The sequence below is a fragment of the Hemitrygon akajei genome, chromosome 6, assembly GCF_048418815.1.
Source record: "Hemitrygon akajei chromosome 6, sHemAka1.3, whole genome shotgun sequence".
NCBI lineage: Eukaryota > Metazoa > Chordata > Chondrichthyes > Myliobatiformes > Dasyatidae > Hemitrygon > Hemitrygon akajei.
This window is the reverse complement of record NC_133129.1, coordinates 152,683,329-152,709,678: the sequence shown is the minus strand read 5'-3', so window position 1 is coordinate 152,709,678 and position 26,350 is coordinate 152,683,329. Positions and strand designations below refer to the sequence as shown.

General features: G+C 39.6%; 1 protein-coding gene across 2 annotated transcripts in view; it reads left to right on the top strand.

Moving 5' to 3' along the window:
* lrp5 (low density lipoprotein receptor-related protein 5) overlaps window positions 1–26,350 on the top strand; it is a 223,274-nt gene that overhangs the window by 83,727 nt on the left and 113,197 nt on the right. For both annotated transcript variants that reach the window (XM_073049585.1, XM_073049584.1), the window contains exon 4: window positions 24,076–24,272. In XM_073049585.1, the coding sequence (XP_072905686.1) occupies window positions 24,076–24,272 (197 nt within the window). The remainder of the gene's footprint in view (window positions 1–24,075; window positions 24,273–26,350) is intronic.

Here is a 26,350-nt window from a genome sequence, read left to right as displayed (position 1 = left end):
ATCGAGGACAGGTCAGTGACTGGGAGCTCCAGATGGCGATGGTTGATGAAGCAAAGTGGTTGCCAAGTCTGTACTTTGTCTCACCAATGTAGTGAGGCACATCGAGAGCCTGGGATGCAACATGAGGTACGTGTGAATTTCTGCTTCACCTGGAAGGGCTGCTTAGGGCCTGGATGGTGGTGAGAGAGGAGGAGTGGGGACAGTGCTTTACCTCTTATGGTTGCAGGTTAAAGTGCCTGGAGATGAGGAAGGATGAGTGAGTGAGAGAATCACAGAGGGTGTGATTCCTACAGAAAGCAGTGAGCAGTGGAAGAAATGGCTGGGGATCCCCTGAGATGTGAATTTGAGGAAGACCATGAGCCCTCAACCGCATCTCTTCCATTTCATTCAGGTCTGCTCTTACCCCATCCTCCTGACACCCTACCAGGGATAGGATTCTTTTGTCCTCACTTACCACCCCACCAGCATCCACATCCAGCACATAATTCTCCAAAACTCCCACGCCTCCAATGGGATCCCACCATCAAACACATCTGTCCCTCCCTCCTACTTTCTGCTTTCCGCAGGGATCACTCCCTACGCAACTCCCTTGTCCATTCATCCCTCCCCACTGATCTCCCTCCAGGCACTTACCCTTGCAAGCAGAACAAGTGCTATACCTGCCCCTACACCTCCTTCCTCACTACCATTCAGGGCCCTCAACAGTCCTTCCAGGTGAGGTAACACTTCACCAGTGTGTCTGTTGGGGTCATCTACTGTGTCCGGTGCTCCTGGTGTGGCCTCCTGTATATAGTGAGACCTGACGTAGATTGAGAGACTACTCTCCATCCACCAGAGAATGCAGGATCTCCCAATGTCCACCTATTTTAATTCCACTTCCCATTCCCATTCCGATATGTCTATCCATGGCTTTCTCCACTGTCGTGATAAGGCCACACTTAGGTTGGAGGAACAACACCTTTTATTCCTTTTGAATAGCCTTCGACCTGATGGCATGAACATCGATTTCTGTAACTTCCAGTAATGCCCCCCACCTCCCCCCTCCTTTACCATTTCCCATCCCTCTCTCACTTTATCTCCCTACCTGTCCATCCCCTCCCTCTGGTGCTCCTCCCCCCTTTTCTTTCTTCTATGGCCTTCTGTTCCTTTCACTAATCAACTTACCAACACTTTGCTTCATCCCTCCCCTCCCGGTTTCACCTATCACCTTGTGTTTCTCTCTCCCCTCCCCCCGGCTTTTAAACCTACTCCTCAACTTTTTGCTCCAGTCCTGCCAAAGGCTTTCGGCCTGACATGTTCTCTATACTTTTTTCCATAGATGCTGCCTGGCCTGCTGAGCTCCTCCAGCATTTTGTGTGTGTTGCTGGAATTTCCAGCATCTGCAGATTTTCTCTTGTTTGTTGAGGAAGAACATTACGGTTCTCTGAGAGTCTGTCTTTGCCAATGCAAAATTATGCCTTTCTTATGTACAGCATATTTGCTCTGTCTGGTTTTGTGCTATGTAATTGCATTTCTGATCACAGGAATGTCATATGTTATTTAGACAAATGATTGGCCAGCCTTTTCTATGATGAAATGTGCAGGCGGGGTAACATCCCAGTCCCCCTTGTAGGCAATTTCGGCTCTTAGCGCTCTAGGAAGAGCCAAAATAATGGATTTTACAGAAGCCTTGCTTCAAATTGATCAAAGGCATCTCAACCAGAGAAACTCAACCTCTGCGTGGGCAAACAATAAAATTAATTGCAGTGCTGTGTGCAATACAGGGAGTTGAGTTGCAGCAGGATGACAGAATGTGGGTGAGCATCTGTTCTTCCATCTTCAGCTGCCAGTCACACCAGCTCGCAAAGGACGGCTGAATAGTTTTTTAAATTGCTGCAGCAAGGAGAGCAATTTAAAGACTGGAGTCACAGACTGACTTTTAAAAATATTGATTCTGATCTGGACAGGATCATGTTTTCTCATCCCAGTTACTCATTTCTTGGAAAATGAAGATGAGAACAGAAGTGGAATATAAACCAGGAACAGACAATACAGCTGTTGTGCTAACTCTTCTACTTAACCAGACAGATGTTGTGTGATCCATTATTTTATCCGTTATCTTGTCTAGTCTCTTAATGTCCAAAAATCGTTTGACTTCAGCCCTAAATATAGTCAATGATAGAATATCCACTGTCCTCCAGAAATCTAAAAGAATGACAGCTATCTAAGTAAAGGAGTTTCCCTTCATTTTGCTACCTATTACTACCACCTTGCCTTTCTTCTATGGTCCACTATCTTCTCCTATTAGATTCCTTCTTCTTCAGCTCTTATCCCTTCCGAGCTTCTTAATTTATCCTCCCTCCCCCCCACACCCACCTCCCCCCCTCACCTAGTCTCCCCTATTGCCTGCCAGCTTGCACTGTTTTTCTTCTCCTCAACTCCCATTCTAGCTTCTGCTGCCTTACTTTCTGGTCTCAATGATAGGTCCAGGTCCAAAATGTTGATTTTTTGATTCCCCTCCAGAGATGCTGCCTGACTTGTTGAGTTCTTCCAGAATTTTATATGCTCCAGCATCTGTAGATTTTCTTATTTTATGATCTCCCTTAGGACTGCTCTTTCTCTGGAGTCAATCTTGTAATTCTACACTTTATTGCCCTGGGGCTAACTATGTCCTTCCCTGGGTATAGAGGAAAGTCTTCACACAGAATTCCAGCTGTGGTCTCAGAAAAATCTATCCACTTGTAGAAAGACTTCCTTAACTTTTCTAAACCTTGTTTACCTTTTAATTTTTTCGCTATCTCCCTGCCTGGTTACCACTTTTTGCTTCATGAACCAGCACATGAATATCCCTCTGTAATTAAAATGAAACTATCGTAGGGAGCAATTATCATGAGTAAACAGAAATTTTCAGTTCAATAGTCTTTCATTACAAGATGCTACTCTGTAGATATTTAAGTCATCCATATCCATATCCCTTTGTACATTTTCTTTGTCATTGGCAAATTTGTCAGTGACACAAAATTCTAGCTTTGTGTCATTGGCAAATTTGTTATATACTATCTTCTCATGTAAATCACTTTTTTTAATGGGAAAAAGGTAAGAACAAATGCTGATCAATATGGCACATTACTAGCAACCATCTGCCAGTATTCCTGGTTTCTTGTTTTTGTTTGTTGTCCTTTACCAATCCTCTACATTTTAGATGCTACATTAAATGCTGCATTTTGCCTCATTACCCTATACATTTAATAATGTAAAATCATTTTGCATGGCTTTTTATATTTACCTGGACTGAGGCTTTATAAGGCACTGGTGAGGTCTCACCTTGAGTATTGTGAACAGCTTAGGGCCCCTCATCTTAGAAAAGATGTGCTGGCATTGGGGAGCGTCCAGAGGAGGTTCACAGGAATGATCCAAGGAATGAAAGGGTTATCAAACGAGGAACATTTGATAGCTCTGGGTCTGTACTCACTGGAATTCAGAAGGATGAGGGGGGATCTCATTGAAACCTTTCAAATGTTGAAAGGCCTGAACAGAGTAGATATGGAAAGGATGTTTCTCATGGAGGGAGAGTCTAGGACAAGAGGGCGCAGCCTCAGGATAGAAGGTGCCCTTTCAAAACAGAGACGCGGAGAATTTCTTTAGCCAAAAGGTGGTGAATTTGTGGAATTTGTTGCCACATGCAGCTGTGGAGGCCAGGTTGTTGGGTGTACTTAAGGCAGAGATTGATAGGTTCTTGATTGGACATGGTATCAAAGGTTACAGGAAGAAGGCCGGGAATGGGGGTTGAGGAGAAGATTACAAAAATGGATCAGCCATGATTGAATGGTGGAGCAGACTCAATGGGCCAGATGGCCTAACTCTGCTCCTATGTCTTATGGCCTTATGGACTATATCAAAATGAACTACGTTATCTATGTGGACTTCAGTGAAGCTTTTGACAAAGTTATACATGGGAAACTTGTCCAAATGATAACAGCCTAGGGGATCCAAAGGAACTTGGCTAATTGGATTTCAAATTAGACCATAAAACCATAAAGCATTAGAGCAGAATTAAGCCATTCGGCACATTGAGTCTGCTCCACTATTGGATCATGGTGGATATATTTTCCCTTTCAAGTCCATACTCCTACTTTTTACCCATAACCTTTGACACCCTTATGTAACACACTGTAAGGTTTCACTGTTAAGGCTAATGTAACAGCTTCTATGTAATGTTCCAGTGCTAAGGAAATGGTTTCTCTGTAGCAGCAATGTTTGGGTTATGGGTAGAGATAACGGGGCTTTGGAATGCAGGTGTTAGCCAATGAGGAAATGTTGTTCTTTCTTGTGTGTCTGGAAGCCGAGTTTTTCGCGGTCTTTTGTTGGGGAGTATTGGAGAGAGAGGACGCGAATGGAGAGAGTTGGAAGACCACCGGACGGAGTGGACACTACTGAGGAGTTGAGGGTCTGAGGGCTGGCTACACTCAGAGGAGGTTGATGAATAGCCCTATCATTGAGCTCCAACAATGCGCAGTAGACTTTTTCCTTAATAGGGGCACTTTTTTTAAAAATTTTCTTCACTAACCCTTTATTCAGATTAAGATTATTTATAAAGTTCAGTCATTCAATCACATGTGGTGTACTGTCTGATATTTTGTGGTGCGGATTTGTAACCGGGCAACGCATCACACAGCATCCACGCAAATAAGATTTCTCAGTTTGGTGGGGCCAGGAGTTGTTTTCCCCTAGACGATCACGTGCTGGCCGAGCCTGAGGGTTACACTTAATAATCAAGAACCAATCTCCACTTTACGTTTACCAAATGATTTGGCCTACAAGGCTGTCTGTGGTTATGAATTCTACATAGCCACTGTTCTCTGACTAAAGAAGGTCCTCCTCATCTCTATTCAAAAGAGACATCCTTCCATTATGAAGCTGTGCATGTTTTGATCTAATTTTCTCACACTATTGGAAACATCCTTTCCATTTCCAATCTATCCACCCCTTTTAATATTTGGTAGGTTTCAATGAGATACCCCCTTCATTCTTCTGAACTCCAGTGAGTGCAGAACCAGAGCCATCAAACATTCCTCCTACGCTAACTCTTTCAATCCTGGAGTTATCCTCACACACCTTCTCTGGACCCTCTCCAATGCAAGCACATCCTTAAGTATGGGGTCTAAAACTGCTCACAATACTCCAAATATGGTCTGACCAATCCCTTGTAAACATTACATCCTAATATTTATATTCATATCCTCGAAGTGAATGCTAGCTCAGCATTTACCTTCCATACTACTGACTTAACATACAAGTTATCCTTTAGGAAATCCTGCTCTAGGGCTCTCAAGTCCCTCTGCACATCTAACTTCTGAATTTGCTCCCCATTTAGAAAATGTCATTCCTTTTACCAAAGTGCATTACCACATCTGCCCCTTCTTTGCCCATTCTGCTAGTCTGTCCCAAGTTCTTCTGCAGACTGCTTGCTTCCTCAACACTACCTGACCCTCCACCTCCCTTTGAATCATCCGCAAACTTTGCCACAGAGTCATTAATTTTGTCATCCATTTCGTTAATATAGGAAGTTCAAGGGTTTTTTTGTGGGTGGAAACCTGTGACTAGTGGTGTACTGCAGGGATTGGTGCTGGACTCTATTTGTTTTATACATTCAGAATCTGAATCTGAATGTAGGAGGTATGGTTAGTTACTTCAAACACGACGCAGGACTTGTCAGTGTTGTTGTTAGTGAGGAGGATAGTCCTTGGTTACAGAATGATATTGATGAGTTGGTAGATGGGCAGAGAAATAGCCAATGGAATTTAATCCTGAAAAATGTGAAGTGACACTCTTTGGGAGAACTATTAAGGATACTTAATGAATGGTAGGACCTGAGGATCAGAGGAGTCTTGTCGGAAGATCCTTGAATTCTGCAGCACAGTTAGAAGGTAGTTAAAAAGACAAACTGAAGTACAGAAAACAAAAAAGTATTCCACACTTTTAAAAGTTCAGCAGAAAGAGTTATGCTGTACATCTATTAGTTAACTCTTATTAAGAGAGTGCTTTGAGAATGAAATACACATACATTGAATATTTTGCACTAATTCCAAAATAGTTGGAAAACATTAGTCAAGGAAATACAGTGCTGGATGGTGAGCACATTGCAATAGATTTCTTGTTAAATTTGGAGTATTCTTCCCCTCTCCCAGTTTTTTCTTCACCCTCCTCCCAATACTAATTCTCACATACCTAATGATCCTTAGTCTTTTTTATGATCATAAAATTGTACTAATCACAATTTTGTTATAATGCCTCAATTGAATGTGATTATCATTTCAATATATTTTCATATGAATGCTAAAACTTGTTATTCATATGCAGGGCAGTAAATTTCAGAAATATGATTTAGTTGTCCTTTTGTGCTCTTGTACTTTATAAATCTTATGTGATAATCGTAATGCTGAGATTTGAGTGAGTGTAATCTGCAAAGCCCATCTCAAACCTTTATTGAGTTGTTACCTACACCACTCAGTGCCTGTTCCTGGCTGAGTCTCCCTGGTGCATAGGAGCAGTGGCATTTCATTGGTTTTCTTAATGCTAAGCAAGCTTAAGTTTGCTGTGACTCAGGACAAATAAACTTCTCAGTGGCAAGGTTTTGATTATATTTCTCATAGATTTAGGCATTTAATGGCTGTGCCACAGCTGTTAATTCTGTTGCAAGGCAATGACTTTAATGAAATGAGTTTTTGGAAGAAATTTAAATTGTTTAAATATTATATCAAATCACAAGTAAGACATGATTCAAAGGGGGATAAAGAGATACTGACTTGCCATTAGAATTTACTGCTCTGTTGGAAGGGGAAAATGTTCCTGAACCAACTCTCATGCTTTCTATTGTTTCAGACTCAAAAGGATAAAATTTGATGAAATCCAAAGTGTGGTCATAGTTATTTTCATTTAACCTGTCAATATGACTGCCTTTTGGGCCATGAGCAATTTTTTTTCAGGCAAGTACATAAGGCAGCAAACTGAAAACAGCATGAAAATCTTGCAATTAAAACTATTAGTTGTAACAACATACCAATGTATTTATACAAATTGCTCCCATATGTTAAAAAGGCTACAGGGATTTATCTCAACAGTCAAAAGCATTAGCAAAAATTGTTTTGAATTTGAACTTCATGGATCATAGCAAAAACACAAAAGTATTTCTCTTTTGGTCAACCAAGTGTTTGGCACGCACAAAAACCCGTCACCTCGTTTGAATTTCCTATTCAAGCTGCTGAGGAATCTACTTCTACCCACTCTTCACGTAAGAACACACCCTTCTTCAGGTTTAAATTAATAAAGTCGAGAGTCCTCATGTGTATGCAGGAGTATTTTTGAAATTAAGCTGGGATTGTATTGGTACAAATTGTTGTTAAGCTTCATACATCTCACCTGGCTAGAATTAACCGACTCTTGAAATTGTCGTCAAGTTGGCATGTCTGCAACTCAGCAAAAAGAATTTTTGCCACCGTGATATGTTTTTGTCTCAAACTAAGTGGCCAATTACCAACAATACCTTGAAATACAGAATATGCCTCATTACAAATCTCCCACAGAGAAACGGCTGATGGATATTGGTGCTAGAGCTGTTTACCAGTTAACGGATGCATGCAGTAAAAATAGGCCTTTTCAATCAACATTGCTTATGTTGGTGTGGTGTGCAGTCAATTGCATGCCCAGATAAAGTAACTGCTTATGTGTGATGCATATAGAAGTGGATTTATGTATCCTTTATGGAAAGATTTGGAGCAGTATTTTATAAACACAAGTTTCTATAGATGCTGGAATTCTGCATTGTTGAGCCAGTGTTGTGCCCAGCTTTCTTACACCACAGTTTTCTTAGATTTGAACAGAGTATGTGGGCAGTGATATAACTTATAGAAATAGGTCTTGTATTTTTTTCGGAGAAGAAATAAGGTTAACCTGCTGTACTATATTTGTCTTTAATTTATTTGTCTATATTTAACCAGGCCAAACTTCAACTTTTAAGGTCAACAGCTAATTAATCTCTACAGTCACCTTCAGTGAATGAGCACCATTGTCCAGGGAAAGCCTGTGGACTTTCATGCCCTTATACACGCTTTCCTTGCTTACTTGCTGGCATTTAAAATGGCATTTTATGGACCTGTTGCTCTTCAGAGTCAAAATGACCCTTACCAACTCATTCTGCAATGTTACCATTTTTAACAGCTTTCACATAAGGATTTGTCTGCTATATTGCTCTGTCAATTAGCCATAGGATTCCTCGTTAATTTTGGTGGTTAGTGCAGATAGATAAGACCGTAATACCCTAGGATGGGACATGTGCTTTTTTTTTTGTGGAACCTATTCTGTATGAAGTAGTTTCTTGCATGTGGACTTCTTGGAAGTAAGAACATCAGTAATTTATGAGTCAAGTTCCAGTGACATGACCTTAATTTACATGGAGATCCAGCTTGAAAATTAAGTTGATAAATGTGAAGTGCCTGACTAATTATCTTGGTTGATTGGTCTTGAAAGGGCCTTTTGGTTGACACATTCAATGTTTTGCAGGCATGTTCGCAGCCCAGACTGAGAGGCCATTTTGGGGTATTCAGTACTTTTCTTTGTTCCATGATTTGAATGTTCTTTGTGTACTCATTGATGAGAGGTTACTTGTGCAGGCTGTCCCTGAGTAAAGAACCCTGACTTATGGATGAGCTTCCATTATATTACGTTTGTTCTTGCGAAAGGCAGGACTACTTTCATTTCCCTCTCCACTTTTAATAATTGTTATTTCTTATCAGTCTTATGTGCATTGGGCGCCATTCATTACAATACCGTGGTGCTATGGTTACCATATCAAGTGATCTTTTGTGTTTTTTCCCCACCTGTGGAAAAATTCAACTTATGGGTGTCTGTGAAAACAGAATCTGCTTTTCACTGGAGGATGATCTGTAGTTTGCCTTTAGCTTTTCAAATGGAAAATGGTGTATTGATAACTTGGACTGTTTTAATGCTGGAAAATCTTGGGTAGTCTCTTTCTGTTGCAAAATCATGACAGCCTAAAGTCAAGAAATCCATCAGAAAATTGAAAAAAATATGGCCTATTACCACCTGTTTGTGGAACAGTACATTGAGGAAGGGTTCTTCTAATGGCTGAAAATGGAATTATCTTAATAGCATGCCATCAGCATATAATTCTATTCAACATGCATGTGGATTTGTTACTGAAACTTTCAGTCATCACTCATTTCCAGAAAATTATAAACTTGTTATAAGAAATATGAGTTCTATAACTATCCCAGTGATTAAGTTATCTGAACAGAGGCACTTAGCAATGCTGTGGATTTGGAATATTATTATAAAAATAGGCAATTAAGAGTCTGACATATCATGAACCTTGGAGAGGAAGATAAAGCATTTGTCTAGTAATGTGCTTAATAGTCACAACATAACTGCTGACAAGTACATAAGAAAATATGACCCATTTGTGGAACATCACATGTAGGTGTAGGTGAAAAGAAAGTTAGTTTACAATTATTTTTACCAATATTGTATATTGCTGAATATTTAGGTAGTTGCATCACTGTTCAAAACAGCAGGAAAAGTAAAGCAATAAGTTACTTTAACCCCACATTGGGTTATGGATTGTCGTTCACCTTGGAAATATTTATTTTGTTTGCATTTTAATTTAATTGAAGAATCGTTACCATCAAGAATATGTTCAAGTTTTTTGTGCTTGTGATTTGTAAATTCTAGTACTGCCCAAACCTTATCTTGTATTCCCCACATGGAACAAGTATGAAATGTATTTAAGTGACTGCAACACTGGACACCATAAACTTGAAAAGACTCCAATTTGATATTGGGTTTCTTGATCTATCCCAGAGAGGAAAAAAAAAATTGGAATCCATTCTATTTAACTTTGATATTCTCAAAACAGAATAGAGAATCCAAATTATGGTTTGGAAGTGGTTGTCCAGTAACATGAAAGAATGGTTTCTTTGGCATGGTTACCTGCCGTGTATCTTGAGCACGAACATGCTGTTCTTTGTATAACCATATTGGAATACTAATTGGATAGAAGACACATGCGGTGTGCCTGCTTTTCAACAAGGTCATAGTCTAGATCATTCATTCTGAAAGAAAGACTCGGTAGATAACTAAGTTAAGGGTTCTGCCCTGTAGGTAAGCCCCTACCTCTTTGCATATTTGCATTCATTGAGAATAGTAGTTTCTCTTTGAGATTGTTAAAAGATATTGATGTGAGCTGAGTTTATATCACCAATACCGATTTTGTTGTGTTGTGTCTGGGTAGCCTGCAATCTGATGGCATGAACATCAATTTCTCTAAGTTTCAGTAACTTTTCCCCACTCCCCATTCTCTCTTTTTCCATTCCTCATTCTGGCTCCCCTCTTAACCCTTCTTGCCCTCTCATCACCTCCTCCTACTGCTCCTACTCCTTCACTTACTCCCATGGCCCACTGACCTATCAGATTCCATCTTCTTCAGTCCTTTACCTCTTCCACGAATCACCTCCGAGCTTCTCCCTTAATCCCATTTTTCCCCTCACCTGGTTTCACCTATCACCTGCCAGTTTATACTGCTTCCATTCCCCTCTCTTTCTTATTCTGTTTTCTTCCCCCTTCCTTTCCAGTCTTGGTGAAGGGCCTCAGTCTGAAAAGCTGACTGTTTATTCCTCTCCACAGATGCTGCCTGACCTGCTGGGTTCTGCCAACATTTTGTGTGTGTTGCTGTATATCTCCAGCATCTGCAGAATCTCTTGTGGTTATGTTATAGAACATGGAACAGTACATCACATGAAATGGCCTTTAACCCACAACGTTGTGCTGAACTAATCAAACTAATGATGCCTAATTAAATAAATATCTTTTGCTTGAACATGGTCCATACCCCTCCATTTTCTGCACATTCATGTGACCGTCTAAGAGCCTTTTAAATGCCTCTGCCATATCTGCCTGCCCCAGCACCCTGGCAATGCCTTCCAGTCACCTTCTGAAAAATCATCTTGCCCTTGCCGCTTTTTCTCATTTGAACTTGCCCATCCCCCTCCCCTCCTCCTTAAATTCATGCCATTTAGCTTTGGACATTTCAACCCTGGGAAAAATACACCATCTACACCTCTCATAACTTTACAAACCTCTATCAGATCTCCCCTTCGCCTCTGCTGCTTCAGAGAAAACAACCCTAGTTTGTCTTGTTCTGCTTTTCAGTGTGTATTCAACCTTAAGGCCAATGTATGAACAAACATGTGTGCCAAGCACATTTGGCTTGAATTCAAAAGGATAGTGTCATTGACTTATCACTGGGCTATTGCAGAGATCAGGTTTAGCCACATCGCTGTTGAATAGAAATAGGTCAGCATGGCTATCCCATTAACATCTCATTAGGCAGAGCTCAAATGCCATATAAATTTGCTGAGGACACAACTAATGTTGGCAGAATTTCAGATAGGGATGAGAAGGCATACAGGAGCGAGATAGATCTAAGATCTCATCGTCTCTAAGAATTGATTGTTGATCAGAAAGCTTAAGACAAGGGAACACACACTAATCCTCATCGAGGGATCAGAAGTGGAAAGAGTGAACAATTTCATGTTCCTGGGTGTGAACGTCTCTGATGATCTATCCCGGGCCCAAAATATTGATACAGTTACGAAGAAGGCATGACAGCGGCTATATTTCATTTTGAGTTTGAGGAGATTTGGCATGTCACCAAAGACACTTGCAAATCTCTGCACATGTACCATGGAGAGTATTCTAACTGGCTGCATCACCACTGCACAGGATTGAAATAAGCTGCAGAAAGTTGTAAACTCAGTCAGCTCCATCATTGGCACTAGTCTCCCCAGCATCCAGGACATCTACATGGAACAATGTCTGAAAAAGGTGGCATCCATCATTAAAGACCACAATCACCCAGGATATTCTACCATCAGGGAGGAGGTACAGGAGCCTGAAGGTGCACACTCAGTGATTCAGGAAAATCTTCTTTCTCTCTGTCATCATATTTCTGAATGAACAATGAACCAATGATCACTACCTCACTACTCTTTTTTTCTCTTTTTGCACTACTTATTTAATTTAACTTAAAAAAATATATGTACTTACTGTAATTTATAGTTTTTTAAAATTATGTATTGCATTGTACTGCTGCTGCATAACAACAGATTTTATGACTATGCTGGTGATAGTAAACCTGATTCTGATTCTGAGCATTTTGGCTGTCACAACATGTATGACCACTCTATGAGAATTCTGTCCATCACAAGTGACTCGTACAACTCTGCACATCCAAGGGCCAAAACCAAATTCAAGGTTATGGAACTGAACCTGAATTGTACAAGTGAGACTATTTCACTGAATTGCTCTGTTACAATTGACGTCACTCACAGATGTAAAACAGCCAAGTGTTTCAGTGCCAAAACAAATGTCACCTATCAGCAATCTGCAGTTTCAACATTTTTGCTTAGGGGACCAAATGCCATATTTCCAAGTTTATCAATGATGTGAAACTATAAAACAGAAAAGCAGAGTATTATTTAAATTTTGGGAGACTGGGAAATGTTGATACTCAAAGAGAACTTGATATCACTGAAAACCAATGTATAGATAAAGTTAGCATTTATAAAGTTAAATGGTTTGTTGTCCTTTATTATGAAAAGATTTGATGACAGGAGTGTAAAGATATTTTAATGGGCCAATGTGAGACATGAGACATTCAGTTTTGGCCTTCTTGGCTAGAAAAGTATATATGTTACTTTGGGAGGGAGTGGAAGAGAGATTCACTAGACTACTTCCTGGAATATGACTGTCTGTATGAAGAGATTCTGAGGGCACTCATATTGCCTTATTCTAAGATTGCGACTAATCATTCTAGATTCTTCTGCTAGGTAAAAATGCTCCCCACATCCACCCTGTCTAATGACTTTGTAAGTTTACCTCACCTTTTTCAAAACTCTCTGGAAGAAAGCATGGTGATTTTATTGAAACTTAAGAAACTCTTTGAGGACCATGACAAGGTAGATGTGAGTGATCTGCTTCCCTGGATGAGGAGTGTAGAAGCAGGTGTTTGGAAACTCGGAATAAGAGTTTGATCATTTAAGAATAAAGTGAGGATGGATGGTGCATCTTTGGAATTCCTTTCTCCCAAGAGTTTCTGAGGCTCAGTCATTGAGTTTATTCAACTGAGATCAAAAGATTTCTGGCTGTTAAGAGAATGGAGAGATCTGTGAATTATATAGGAAAGTGGCAGAGAAAAAGAAGACTGTCTATGATCTTGAAGAATTGGTGGAGCAAGTTCAAAAGATCGTAAGACCTGCTGCTGCTCCTAATTATAATGTCCTTACTCCATAAGAAATAGAAATTTAAATGTCAAGTTGAAAGGAAGACTCCATTATTTGGTGATCCTCTCAGAATATAAGTAAATGAAATAATGCACATTGGTAAGTAGTAATGGCAGCAAATGCTGGCTTTCTGAACAAAGGTTTTTTTGTAACCAACAGCATATGGGCATGCAAATTGAAATTGCCAGATGGTTTGATAATAATTCAAGATACTCATTCTAATGGGTTCAGCCATATACAGTTGACAGTGAAGTACCGCAGACATTAGGGTAAATTGAAAACTCAGTGCAATGTATTGAACAGCAATGACATTTACCTTCTGTTGCAGCAAACAATGAAAACAGACCAACTTAATTAGGGTTGCTTTGGTTGAGACCGCTTGAGCAAGTTTAACAGAATGTTTACCGCAATAGAGCTTCAAAACCGTACATCCACATGTTGTTGGTAATCTGTGGTGATATATTTAAGGACAGCTTCATTTTCCTAACAGGGTATAATGCCCACATTCGTATCAGATCGGATGCTGAATCAGTTCTGTTGCAGATCATGGCTAGTTCCATGTGCTCTATGTCAGACTGAGAAGGAATTATATAGACAGTAACAAAACAGAGTGCGTATAAAAGCTGAACAAAGTGGACCACAACAATGTTTATGGAGGGGAATAAACAGTTGGCAGCTTGGGGCAGAAGCCAAAATCTTCTCCTAAACTGCCTATCACCTCACTTTGGTTACCCACCTCTTTCCCTTTATTTCAAGGTCCACTGTTCTCTGCCATTAGATTCCTTCTTTAGCTCTTTACCTCTTCCACCAATCCTTTCCCATCTTCTTACATCATCCCCCCCACCACCCACCCATCTTCCCCCTCACCCCAGTCTCACATTTCACCTACCTGCTTGCACACCTCCTTGCTCCCTCCTCCCCCTACATCCACCATCTTATCTTAGCTTCTGCCTCCTTCCTTTCCAGTCCTAATGAAGGGTCTCAGCCCAAAATGTCTACTGGATGCTGCTTGACCTCCAGCACTTTGTATGTTTTGCTCAAGGTTTCCAGTATCTGCAGGATCTCTTGTGTCCACATCAATATTTGTTGTTTGCAATGCAGAAAAATAACATGATTGTATGGTGGTTGGGGAATTGCACTAAAACAAGCTGTAAACAGGAATATCTACTGCTCATTTTGTTAGACTTTCATTAGAAGGTTAATGACATGTTGATAAAAGTAGTCAGTTGCATCTGACTATCAACATATTTCAAAGGCTCTACTGATTCCTAAAGTTAAGCCTAAAATTTCCTAGCTTCAATGCATAAAATTCTTTAAGGACTTACTTGTGTAATCAAGAAGATCTGTTGAATGCCAGAAACATAGAAGTAGGAAATCTTCTGATTTTGCAGAAAATATTAAAATATATGATGCTTAGCAGAAGCAAAGCAAATGCTTGGCTTTACAATGAGAAGGTGTAGTTTGGTAGCAGGTTGATTCCAAGGTTCTGCAGTCAGTGAAGGAAAAGATAGGGGGCCATCCTGAATGAGCAACAACATGAAAATGTAGCAGATGTCATCTCATTCCCAGGAATGCTGCACCATTTCTCGTAGTTCCTCCAGATTGAGCAAAATGCTCAGACCATTCCATCATGTTGAAATACAATGCAAAATCAGTGTCAATCAAGGAACAGCAAAGTGCTGAATATGTGGAAAAGATTATAAGATCAAGTTGGTCATGTATATAGGAAACTATGCATGATATTAACATAATAAAAGATGGATAAGAGAAATCCATCATTTTTGTCTCTTCCCCCTCCACACACAGACACAGTGAACACAATAATTTACATATTGATAAAGAAAAGCTTTGAATAGTGTTCAAAATCCAGGTAGTTCTATCAAGTGTGCAGGCACAGAACTAAAACTATTCTATATTTGACAAAATAACTCATGGAATAAAAGACAGGGGTTTATCAAGGTGTGGTCAGATTGAAATTACAAACTATTTGGGGTCAAGTTCATACAGAATACACATGAATAATTCAGAATGAAGACACTGTTTATTGCTCCTATTATGGTCATGGCTCAAACCATAGCTGAGCAAGTGCAATTTCTGCTGTTATTTTAAGAACAAACCATAAAAAATTCCTTTGCAATTATGACCTTTGTCTTTTCAGAGACTAACACAGTCTGTTGTGAAAAAGAGAGTGGTAGATTCCTGGTCACTCAGCTTGAATTACAATAAAGCACAGGGTGGTAATGTACCACTACTGATCATACCTCAGCAGCCTTGAGCTCTATGAATGTATCCCTTACCTGAATAACTTCTTTCTAACAGTGCTCTCTGATTTTGATTGCAAGCTATATGAAGTGTAATGGTTTCAAGCATATTCTTACTCTTTATTTCATCCAGCTTCAAAGGACAAAGCAAAGGGGTCAGTCAGAATTGCTAAAGAGGCGACTGTTTGAAACTCTTTGGGATAGATCCCTTGGTAAACAGCAGAACAGTTCTGCGCATCACTGCTCCTTCAGAACCAGTGAATGAGAAAAGACTGAGAACCTTTGAGCTTTTTAAAACCAAATTTGGCCTCTGGAACTGAACAGAAACTGTTCAAGAAAAAAAAATCTTGGTCCTGTTCAAGAAAAAAAATCTTGGTTTGAAGCAAAGCAAGCACATTCATGTTCCCAGCCACCAAGATATTTCATTGACTTTTCTGACAAAATCCAACAGGAACACTTATGAAATGATCTCCGCTAGTGGTAAACTCATTGTGGATGTTGAGCCACACAATCATAAAGTTGTATGTGATGAATTGGACCGAGTGCAGACTTCAGAAAGTGAAATACTTTTCTGAGAAAAAAGGATCCTTATGTAGTAACAGATTCACTGTGTATCCATACATGTGTTTATACGATGATCCTGAATTGGTATAATATTTATAGAGTATGCCTGCTTTACAGGAAGATTACAGAAAGTTGGGGACATTCAGTTGAGTGCTTAAAAGACTCAGCAGTAAATAGTTGAAATGTTCAGTGGAGTAAATAAACCACTACCACTTTGGATTTATGCTCGGCCTGAGTGCACTCATGGAATCATTTCTGTATGTTGCATTGCCAGCAAAGCTATTATGCTTCTGTGTAAGTGCCGACATTTCAATGAGAAGGGGAGAATAATCGAGAACTTCGGAGAGAAATTAAACATGGTATAGAATTTATATCTTTGCTTATTTAGGCTGTTTCCCAGGACTTGCTTCTGCTCTTTTTCTAAGTTGATTGATGGGAACAGTGTACCTGCAGATTCCATCATGGGTGGGGTAGGAGATGCTGGATGGAGCAAGGTGCTGGAAAGTTTGAGGTGGTGTGCTCCTTCTGTCAGGCTTCTGTGTGATTCAATGAATTGACTCAAGGCTTCTGATGCTCTTTAGAATGTCTCTTCTCTATTTTGAATGGTCTTTGGGCTAGGAAGTCACATGAGTCAGTGGGGATGCTACTTTTTTTTAAAGGAGGTTTTGGGAAAATCCTCAAGTTTTTTTTCCTCCCTGTAAACACTCGGCAAATTCTTGTCTCCCAGAGCAGGATAAAAGTACTGGTCTTGGGACCCTGATGTCAGTGCGGTCTGTGTTACAGAGCAAGTGGAGTATCATTAGGGGATGTTGGATCTGGGAGAGGAATTTAACCTGCATTTCCTCCTCATGCCAGTGGATATGGAAGACTTTGCAGAGATAACGTTGATAGTTTCCTGTACTTTCAGCTGCCTGCTGTATGCCTCGGAAGCATATAGAAGAGCAGTGAACTCTTGCTGCCTGGCCACTATGAGCTCTGTGGCAAGATTAAGATATTGATCTTCATTCTTTTCCTCAGGCAGGCGATAATCTGTGTGGTGAACTGTGGGTACTGGTGAGCATTAAAAATCAAACTCCAACTTTATTGAGACTTGGGAGAAGGTCCTATTTCCCAGCAGCTCACTGTGGAGTTTTATTGTTTAGAAGATGGTTTGTACACCAGGTGCAGGAAAGTAGCAAACCTTTGGTTTGTGGATGTTAAGAGTTATGACCATTCATGTGTGTGGTTTAGCAGAGGAGTCAGCAGTGACTTGGAACTTAGCCCGAGAAGGTACATACAAGAGAACATATTGTATATAGTGCAGCTCAGTGTCTGAAATTGCTTTGACGTTGGTTCAGGAGCAAATGCAATACTGTTTAAACAGTTGTTTTGTTGATTACCTGCACTCAGCAGGATATAGAAGGAGTGCAGCGTAGGTTCACTAGGTTGATTCCCGGAATGGCGGGACTGTCATATGTTGGAAGATTGGAGCGACTGGGCTTGTATACACTGGAATTTAGAAGGATGAGAGGGGATCTGATTGAAACATATTAGATTATTAAGTGATTGGACATGCTAGAGGCAGGAAACATGTTCCCGAAGTTGGGGGAGTCCAAAACCAGAGGCCACAGTTTAAGAATAAGGGGTAGGCCATTTAGAACGGAGTTCAGGAAAAACTTTTTCACCCAGAGAGTTGTGGATCTATGGAATGCTATGCCCCAGAAGGCAGTGGAGGCCAATTCTCTGGATGCTTTCAAGAAAGAGTTAGATAGAGCTCTTAAAGATAGCGGAGTCAAGGGATATGGGGAGAAGGCAGGAACGGGGTACTGATTGTGGATGATCAGCCATGATCACATTGAATGGCAGTGCTGGCATGAAGGTCATGCATGAAGGTTGTAATGCTCACCTTCTCCTGCACCTATTGTCTATATTTGTTAGAGATGAGGTGCAGTATTGTTGCAAAAACTAATGAGCTATTACTTGACCTCAGTTTGCACTGGGACTGGATCTATTATGGACGCATCGGTTAAGATCACAGGCTTACCAGTCTTCATGCAGCAGATGTACAATGCAGATAAGTCCTTGTGGGCAGTCAAGTCGAGAAAGAGCTTTACGGTGCTTCTCAATTGACTCTTAAAGGGTTCGGTGAAGTCAAAATAGACCTTTTATATCACTGTTCCTTGCATTTTTCTTGAAATTGTCATGTGGTAAAGAATGAGTTCATTCAGTGGGCAGAATCCACTCTGTGATTAGGGATTGGTCACAGTTACGGCACCTCTTATGTCCTCCTCGTTCCACATGAAGAGATGTGGTTGTGTATTTCTAACTGAAGTTCCTCTCCAGTGGGTTTTCTAGCTTCTGCAGCATCCCAAGTCCTTGTTATTCCAATCAGTGCAGAGTTCTTTCAGAGTTGGTTAATTATTGAAATGGATAGTTTGCTGTGAGGTCGTATCAACACAACACATTTACAATGTACAGTACCTGTGAAGAAGATGTGCTGTTTGCAGATATTGGTAGATTTGCCATGCATTTCTACCTTTAAACAACATTTCAAGGTGCTTTAAACATAATTTTAGGTGCATTAAATGTGATTTTAAAAATTGTTTTATGCTGTTGGCAAAGAGAGGGTGGTTGTGGTCAGCTCATAAAGTGGTTCCCACACATCCACAGTTTCAATAATTTGCAACCATTGCAATAAAAAGGCTAGTTGTGAATTGGCTGGACAATTTTTCCATAGGCTGATGGGAAGTAATAATTGAATCATGCACATCATATAGTATGTTTATTAGATCATTCAGCCCCGATACAGGGTCTCAACCTGAATTGTCAACTATCCTTTTGCATGGACAGATGCTACCTGACCCACTGAGATCCTCCAGTAGTTTTTTTTGTGTTTAATATGTAACGTTCCTAACTTAAGAGACAAATATTTAATAGCACAGAATGTTCTGCTAATGCATTTTAAGATACGATGTGCTTTTTGTTCTGCAATTTTCCACACAAAGTTGTTTACTCCGAATGATCCATTGAATTTCTATCTTATCTAATTTTAGCAAAGTTATTTAATTTTACCTCTTCAGTGAACTTGTTGACCCAAGTAAGCTATTTTCAAAGCTTCTAAAACAAATTCTATAGAATGTGCATGAACTTGAAAGTGTTCAGCAGTCTAGAAAGTGGCAAAAAGTCCATAAATTGCAGATATCCAGTGGATCAAGCAGAATCAGTGAAGAGTTAAACAGTTAATGTTTCAGGTTGATGGAAAATCTAATGAGAAGTAAGTGAGCTGAAACTTTAATTCTGTTTCTCTCTGCAAGATACTGCCTGACCTCCTGATTATTTACAGCATTTTCTGTTTTACAGCATCAGCTGTATTTTACATTTGGAATCACTTGCAGATTAAAAAAAAAATTGAAATTTAACAATAAAATTTAACAGTATTTGCTGATTGTACTTTTTCAAAATGTGTTGAAATAGCATGATTTATTACCAGGTGCCCAATGCCTGAATGTTAAATTTTGCAGCAGGTCCCAGGTGTTAATAGCCAAGCCAAAAAAAATCTTGCTTAGCTTTCACATGGTCTAGGAGTAGGACTTTCACCACCAATTTAAAAGGTTCAATCTCCATTCTTAGACTTAGCTGAAGTGAAAAACTACCAAAGCTGCAGGCGCCCAGTTGTTCTCCCTGCTTAATAGTACAACAGATCTCAAAATACTATTAAAAAAAAGCCAAAATACTATTTTTTTAAGAAGCCAGAGTAGAAGTTCTTTCAGGTTTTCAAGCAAGAATTATTTCTTAACTGACAACTACACAAATAATCTAGTCTTTTTTCTTACTTTAATTTGTGGGATTTAGTACATAAATTGGATGGAGCATGATAACTGCTCAAAGACATTTCAGGTATTTTTGGGAATAGTTATGAAGTCATGAAAGGTGCTAAAATTATAATAAAGAACCTTGATTATTTATAAATTTATTTTTAATTTTGGTAATCATTGTTGGGATGACAAAGCGCTTCGGCATAAATGAAGTATCATCAAATAATTATGCCTTCAGAATCTCTGTCAAAATACAAGTCAAGTAACATCGCTCCATACAATTGCTTTGTTCTTTGCTTGCCAAGTCTTTTTAATAAGTGTCAGCAATGTCCTGAATACTTGATGCCAGGAATAAGCCTAGGATATGGAAATGGGATTTTCAGCTTCCCACAGCATGCAAAATATACTGCTTTATCTGTAGGTATTGAGCAGCATGAGAAGGGTATTTGAATGGTTCAGACAATACTGTTAAAATCAAAAGTAGTATCCCTTTATATATGTTCTCTACAAACCAGTGGGTGCTACATTTTCTTCATCTTACAAATAAGGAATAAAAACTGAAGTTGTTTGAACTTTTCACAATGCTGAATGCTCATCAAAATCTAAATTCATCTTTACTCTTCATCAACTGAACGTGACACTTCAAATGTAGGGAAAAATGCAGAAAATATATTCCACTTTTGCAATAATAAAGGTTTTATCTTTCTTCCCATCCATCTTCTCCCTTTCTTCCTTACCTATTTTCCTTTTTTGTCGCATATTCTTACAGGCACTATTCAAGTAGGTGAACAAAAAAGTGGAGTGTCACATTGCTGTGAACAGGTGATTTTTCTTGTATTCAGGTATATTATTCTGACATTCTAGCCTCCAGATAATTTTTCTTTCCCTATGGTCAACATAGTATTTAATGGAAACATTTTATTAATACCAGACTACAAAATTCACAAATGAATACTACTTCTGTAGTGCCTCACATGGCAGGAGTTCGTATGAGGAATTTGAGTGCAAGCATATTTAACTGAAGAAGATGTGCACTGATCTACATACCCTACGTCTGAAAGTTATGATACTGACTTTTCATTTTAATGCATAAACACACTACTCTTTAAATAATTAGACATTATTTGCTTAAAGTGCTGCATGCAGGATTATTGATGGCAGTTAACTGAAGTAAAACGTTCATGAATTCTTTGGAAATAAATCTAACCCACTTTTAAAAAAACTGCATCCATCACTTTCTGTTCGGTTAAAGATCACAGTGTATAATTAAGTGAACAGAAAATTATTACTAATCTATGTAGGGAAAAATGAGATGCATTTAAAACCTGATGCCAAGTACCTCTTAAATATAAATAATTTAATTGGGCTTCTTTTGGGTGAAGCGCAGATGGTAGAAAAGGTTAAATGCTATGTACGTAAAAATACAGTGCTGTCCAATTTTTTAGTCAATTTTATGTTAAAATGACTAATATCCAATGTGTAACTATATATGTAATGTTTTATTAAATCCATGTTAAGTAGGAATAAATTTTCTTCTTTGGGAAAAGAAAATATTTGCCTGGAAACTTGACCATGTAGCACTATTTTTGTCATTGCTATGTAACTGAAAATGTGCTTACATGGAGTAAAATATAACATCAAACATTTCCTGGTCAATTCCCATGTAGAAGTGTAACTAGGCACTTAGTGACATGAGTCACATTTACATATCTAATGTACAGAGGAAGCACATCAAGAAACATCACGTGCACTTCATTTGGAACATTGAGTAAGAAACTAGACCAGGTTTTTCCAAGGTTGTTAGCTCCTAGAACATCAAATATTCAGTAATAATGCACCATTCTCCCAACTTAAGTAAGGAGCTCCAATCTGAATCCTTGATTTGGCCTCATATAGTCCCTTGTCAGATGGCCCTCTCTATCACAGGCTTAATCTTTTCTTGGGTACAAACCTACCCTCAACTGTTTCTGGGCCTGATATTCCTACCCAACCCTTGAACTTCAGACTTTGATCCTCTGATGCCTGAAATCAACACTCACCAACTTCTCATTGGCGCTGATTAACCATCCAGTCGGGTTAGACGTCGGTAATGATTAGCTTTCTTTCCCACCAGGGTACATCATTGGTCCTGTCAGGTGCACTTTCCTCAGCAGTGTACAAAGCAGAATCTAATGCCGAGATATGAGTTTCACACACAACTGAAGTTTGCAATAGAAGATGCCTGACAAACACAGTTGCTGGCGTGATGTCCCATGATGACCTTGTGGTGCACCTTTAATTGTACACTACTGTTTCCAGGCTGTTTCTCTTAAACAATGGTGTACTTCTCTACCTATATCTGATCATTTGTTGGGAATGTAATTTTTTGCCAACACAATATTGCTTTTTGCATGCTTGGTTTTATATTGCAGCCGTCAGACTCCAAATCCTTATACTTGTCACTTCAGAGATTAATTTCCACGCTCTTGCTCTTACTGGTCTCCTGCCCTGTTTCCTCCACATACTCCAGTTAATATCGGAATCTGTAGCCTGTTTTAGCTGTCTGAAAGGTGGAGCACACTGCCTCCTCTGACACCTCTCTGACATGGGCAGCAGTACGATCCACACCAAGTCCAACTCCTTCAGTTTCTCCGCTGGCGAGCAGCTTGCCAATGGGGTAGACCTGTAGTACTTTAACTTCTTAATGTCCAGCAGATTCTTACGATTGTAAAAAATACATTTAAAAAGACAATGACACCTTTGGTTGGCCCCGTGGAAGCCACTGTGATTGAACGTACCACTGTAATACTGGAATATCTCTGAACGTTACAGTCTCCCCATAATCTTTCCAATAGAAACCTTGTCTCTTTGCTACTTCCTCCCTGAATTCTTTTTCATATTTTCCTCAGCTCACTTTTATCTGTTCGCAGTGCTTGGAGGTTTTTTCCATGTGTAGGTTATATTTACAGTATGTTTATAAATCAATCGTGTTGAACCAGTGTAGATAACTTCACTCACCTCAATACTGAACTGATTCCACAATCTATGGACTCACTTTCAATGACACTGCAACTCAAGTTCTCATTAATATTTATTTATTATTTGTACAGTTTGTCTTTTGCACATTGATTATCAGGCTTTGTGTGTAGTTTTTCCACTGATTTCTGTTGTAAAGTGGTGGACTTTAGGAGATCTAGGCCTCATATGGAGCCAGTGATCATTAATGGAGAATGTGTGGAGCAGGTTAAGACCTACAAGTATCTGCGAGTACAGTTAGACGAGAAGCTAGACTGGACTGCCAACACAGATGCCTTGTGCAGGAAGGCACAGAGTCGACTGTACTTCCTTAGAAGGTTGGCGACATTCAATGTCTGTAGTGAGATGCTGAAGATGTTCTATAGGTCAGTTGTGGAGAGCGCCCTCTTCTTTGTGGTGGCGTGTTGGGGAGGCAGCATTAAGAAGAGGGACGCCTCACGTCTTAATAAGCTGGTAAGGAAGGCGGGCTCTGTCGTGGGCAAAGTACTGGAGAGTATAACATCGGTAGCTGAGCGAAGGGTGCTGAGTAGGCTACGGTCAATTATGGAAAACCCTGAACATCCTCTACATAGCACCATCCAGAGACAGAGAAGCAGTTTCAGCGACAGGTTGCTATCGATGCAATGCTCCTCAGACAGGATGAAGAGGTCAATACTCCCCAATGCCATTAGGCTTTACAATTCAACCGCCAGGAGTAAGATATGTTAAAGTGCCGGGGTTGATTGTATTTAATGTATTTAAGTAAACTACTTAAGAACTTTTTAAAAGCTATTATTAATGCTTTTTGAGAGAGTGATTTAGATGCATATCATATTTTTACCAGAAAGTATTGTATGTAATTAGTTTTGCTACAAGTGTATGGGACATTGGAAAAAATGTTGAATTTCCCCATGGGGATGAATAAAGTATCTATCTATCTATCTATCTATTTCTTTGTTCTACTGTGAATGATTACAAGAAAATAAATCTAAGGGTAGTATATGGTGACATATATGTACTTTGATAATAAATCGATATTGAACTTATTTTTGTGGTTGATTAGCAGGTATGTTTATTAGCTCTTGTTGGTTTACTTTAATGGTTTCATTTCCTTTTGTTCTTTCACAGGCAAAAAGTTGTGCAAGGTACACTGACTCATCCATTTGCCCTGACGTTGTTTGGAGAAACCTTGTACTGGACAGATTGGCAAACCCGCTCAATTCATGCATGCAACAAGAGAACTGGAGAAAACAAACGCGAGATACTCGTCAGTATTTACTCTCCCATGGATATCCAAGTCTTCAGTCAAGAAAGGCAGCCACACAGTAAGTCTGGGATTAGTGGGTAAATTACGTAAACAATGACCCAAGTATTAAATATCAAAATACTTTAAGATTATTTTGTAAAGACAATTTTTATGATTTAATGAACAAAATTGTTGATATATTCTACACAGTAATTCTCAGTGCAATTTTGTTTTGAAAATAAAATAAAATGCATTCTGGGCATTAGATGTAATTAGGTGCATTTATGTTTAAAGCTGATCCAAACAAATTTGTGAAGATAAGATTGGTGAAAATCTGTCAAAAGCACAATTATGATTTTAAAATCAATAAATGCTATTACTACTGTATTCTGTCTCTGTGCATGTGACTTTTACTAGTGGATGATTGCATTGTTTGGTATTCGAGCTTTGCGTTGTTTGTAATCACACATTTTAAATTAAAGAGAGACTGGGGCAGAAGTGTGTGTAGTTGCCATTACTAAGGAGAAAGTGTTTTGATGAGTCAACTGGATCAGGAGCACTACATCCCATGGTTCTGAAAGAAGTAGCTGTAGAGATTGTGGAGGCATTAGTAGTGATTTTTCAAGAATCAGGAATGTTCCCAGAGGACTGGAGACTCATTTTGAGAGGACTGGAATATAAAAGCAAGAATTTAAGCCTGTAAGGTGCTGGTCAGATCACATTTCAAAGTTCAAGTAAATTTATTATCAAGGTATATATTTGTTACCATATACAGCCCTGAGATTCATTTTCTTGCAGACATTTACAGGCAAAAAGAAATACACCAGAATTTTATGAAAAATTATACATAAACTGACAAGCATTCAATATGCAAAAGAAGACAAACTGTCAAATAAAAGTAACACTGAGAAATGAGTTGTAAAGAGCCTTGGAATTGAGTCTATAGGTTGTAGAATCAGTTCACAGTAGTGACAAATGAAGTCATCCACCTGGTTCAGGAGCTTGATGATTGTAGGTTAATGACTGTTCCTGAGTCTGATGGGGTGGAACCTAAGGCTTCTGAACTTCCTGCCAAGAAGAGGGCACAGCCTGGATGGTGGGGGCCCTTGATGATGGACGCTGCTTTATTGTGGCAGCACTCTATGTAAATGTATTCAGTGGTGGGGAGAGCTTTGCCTGTGATGGACTGGGCTGTATCCACCACTTCCTATAGCCTTTTCCATTTCTGGGGATTGGTGTTTCCGTACCAGGCTGTGATGCATCTGGTTAGGACACTTTCCACCCTGCATCTATAGAGTTTGTCAGAGTTTTTGGTGACGTGCCAAATCTGTGCATACCTCTCAGAAAGTAGAGCTGCTGTCGTGCCTTCTTTGTGATGACTCTTATGAGCTGAACCAGGACTGATCCTCTGATATGATAATACCAAGGAATTGAAAGCCACTGACTCTCTCCACCTCCATTTCCCTAATGAGGACTGGCTCATGGACATCCAGTTATTTTGTTCTGTAGTTAATAATCAACTCTTTGATCTTGCTGAGTGAGAGGTTGTGTTGTGCCACCACTCGACCATATTTTCAATCTCCCTCCTGTATGCCGATTCATCATCACCTTTGATTTGGCCAACAATAGTGGTGTCAGCAGCAAACTTAAATATAGCATTGGAGTTGTACTTAACAGCACAATCGTAATTTGGGGGTGGGGGGGTTAGGTACACATCTCTGCGGTGCATCTGTGCTGATGGTGAGTGTAGAGGAGATGTTGTTGCCATTCCGTTTTAACCTGTGATCGTCAGTGAGGAAATCGAGGAGTTGCACAGAAATGTACCAATACCCAGGTTTTGCGGCTTAGTGATGAGTTTTGAGGGGTGACTGTGTTGAATGTTGAGCTGTAGTTAGTGAAGAACATACACACACACACACACACACACACACACACACACACACACACACACACACACACACACACACACACACACACACACACACACACACACACACACACACACACACACACACACACACACACACACACACACACACACACATATATATATATGTACTCACTGGAGTTTGAAAGGATGACCAGGGATCTCATTGAAACTTGCCATATATGGAAAGGCCTGGACAGAGTGGACATGGAGAGGGTGTTTCCAGCAGT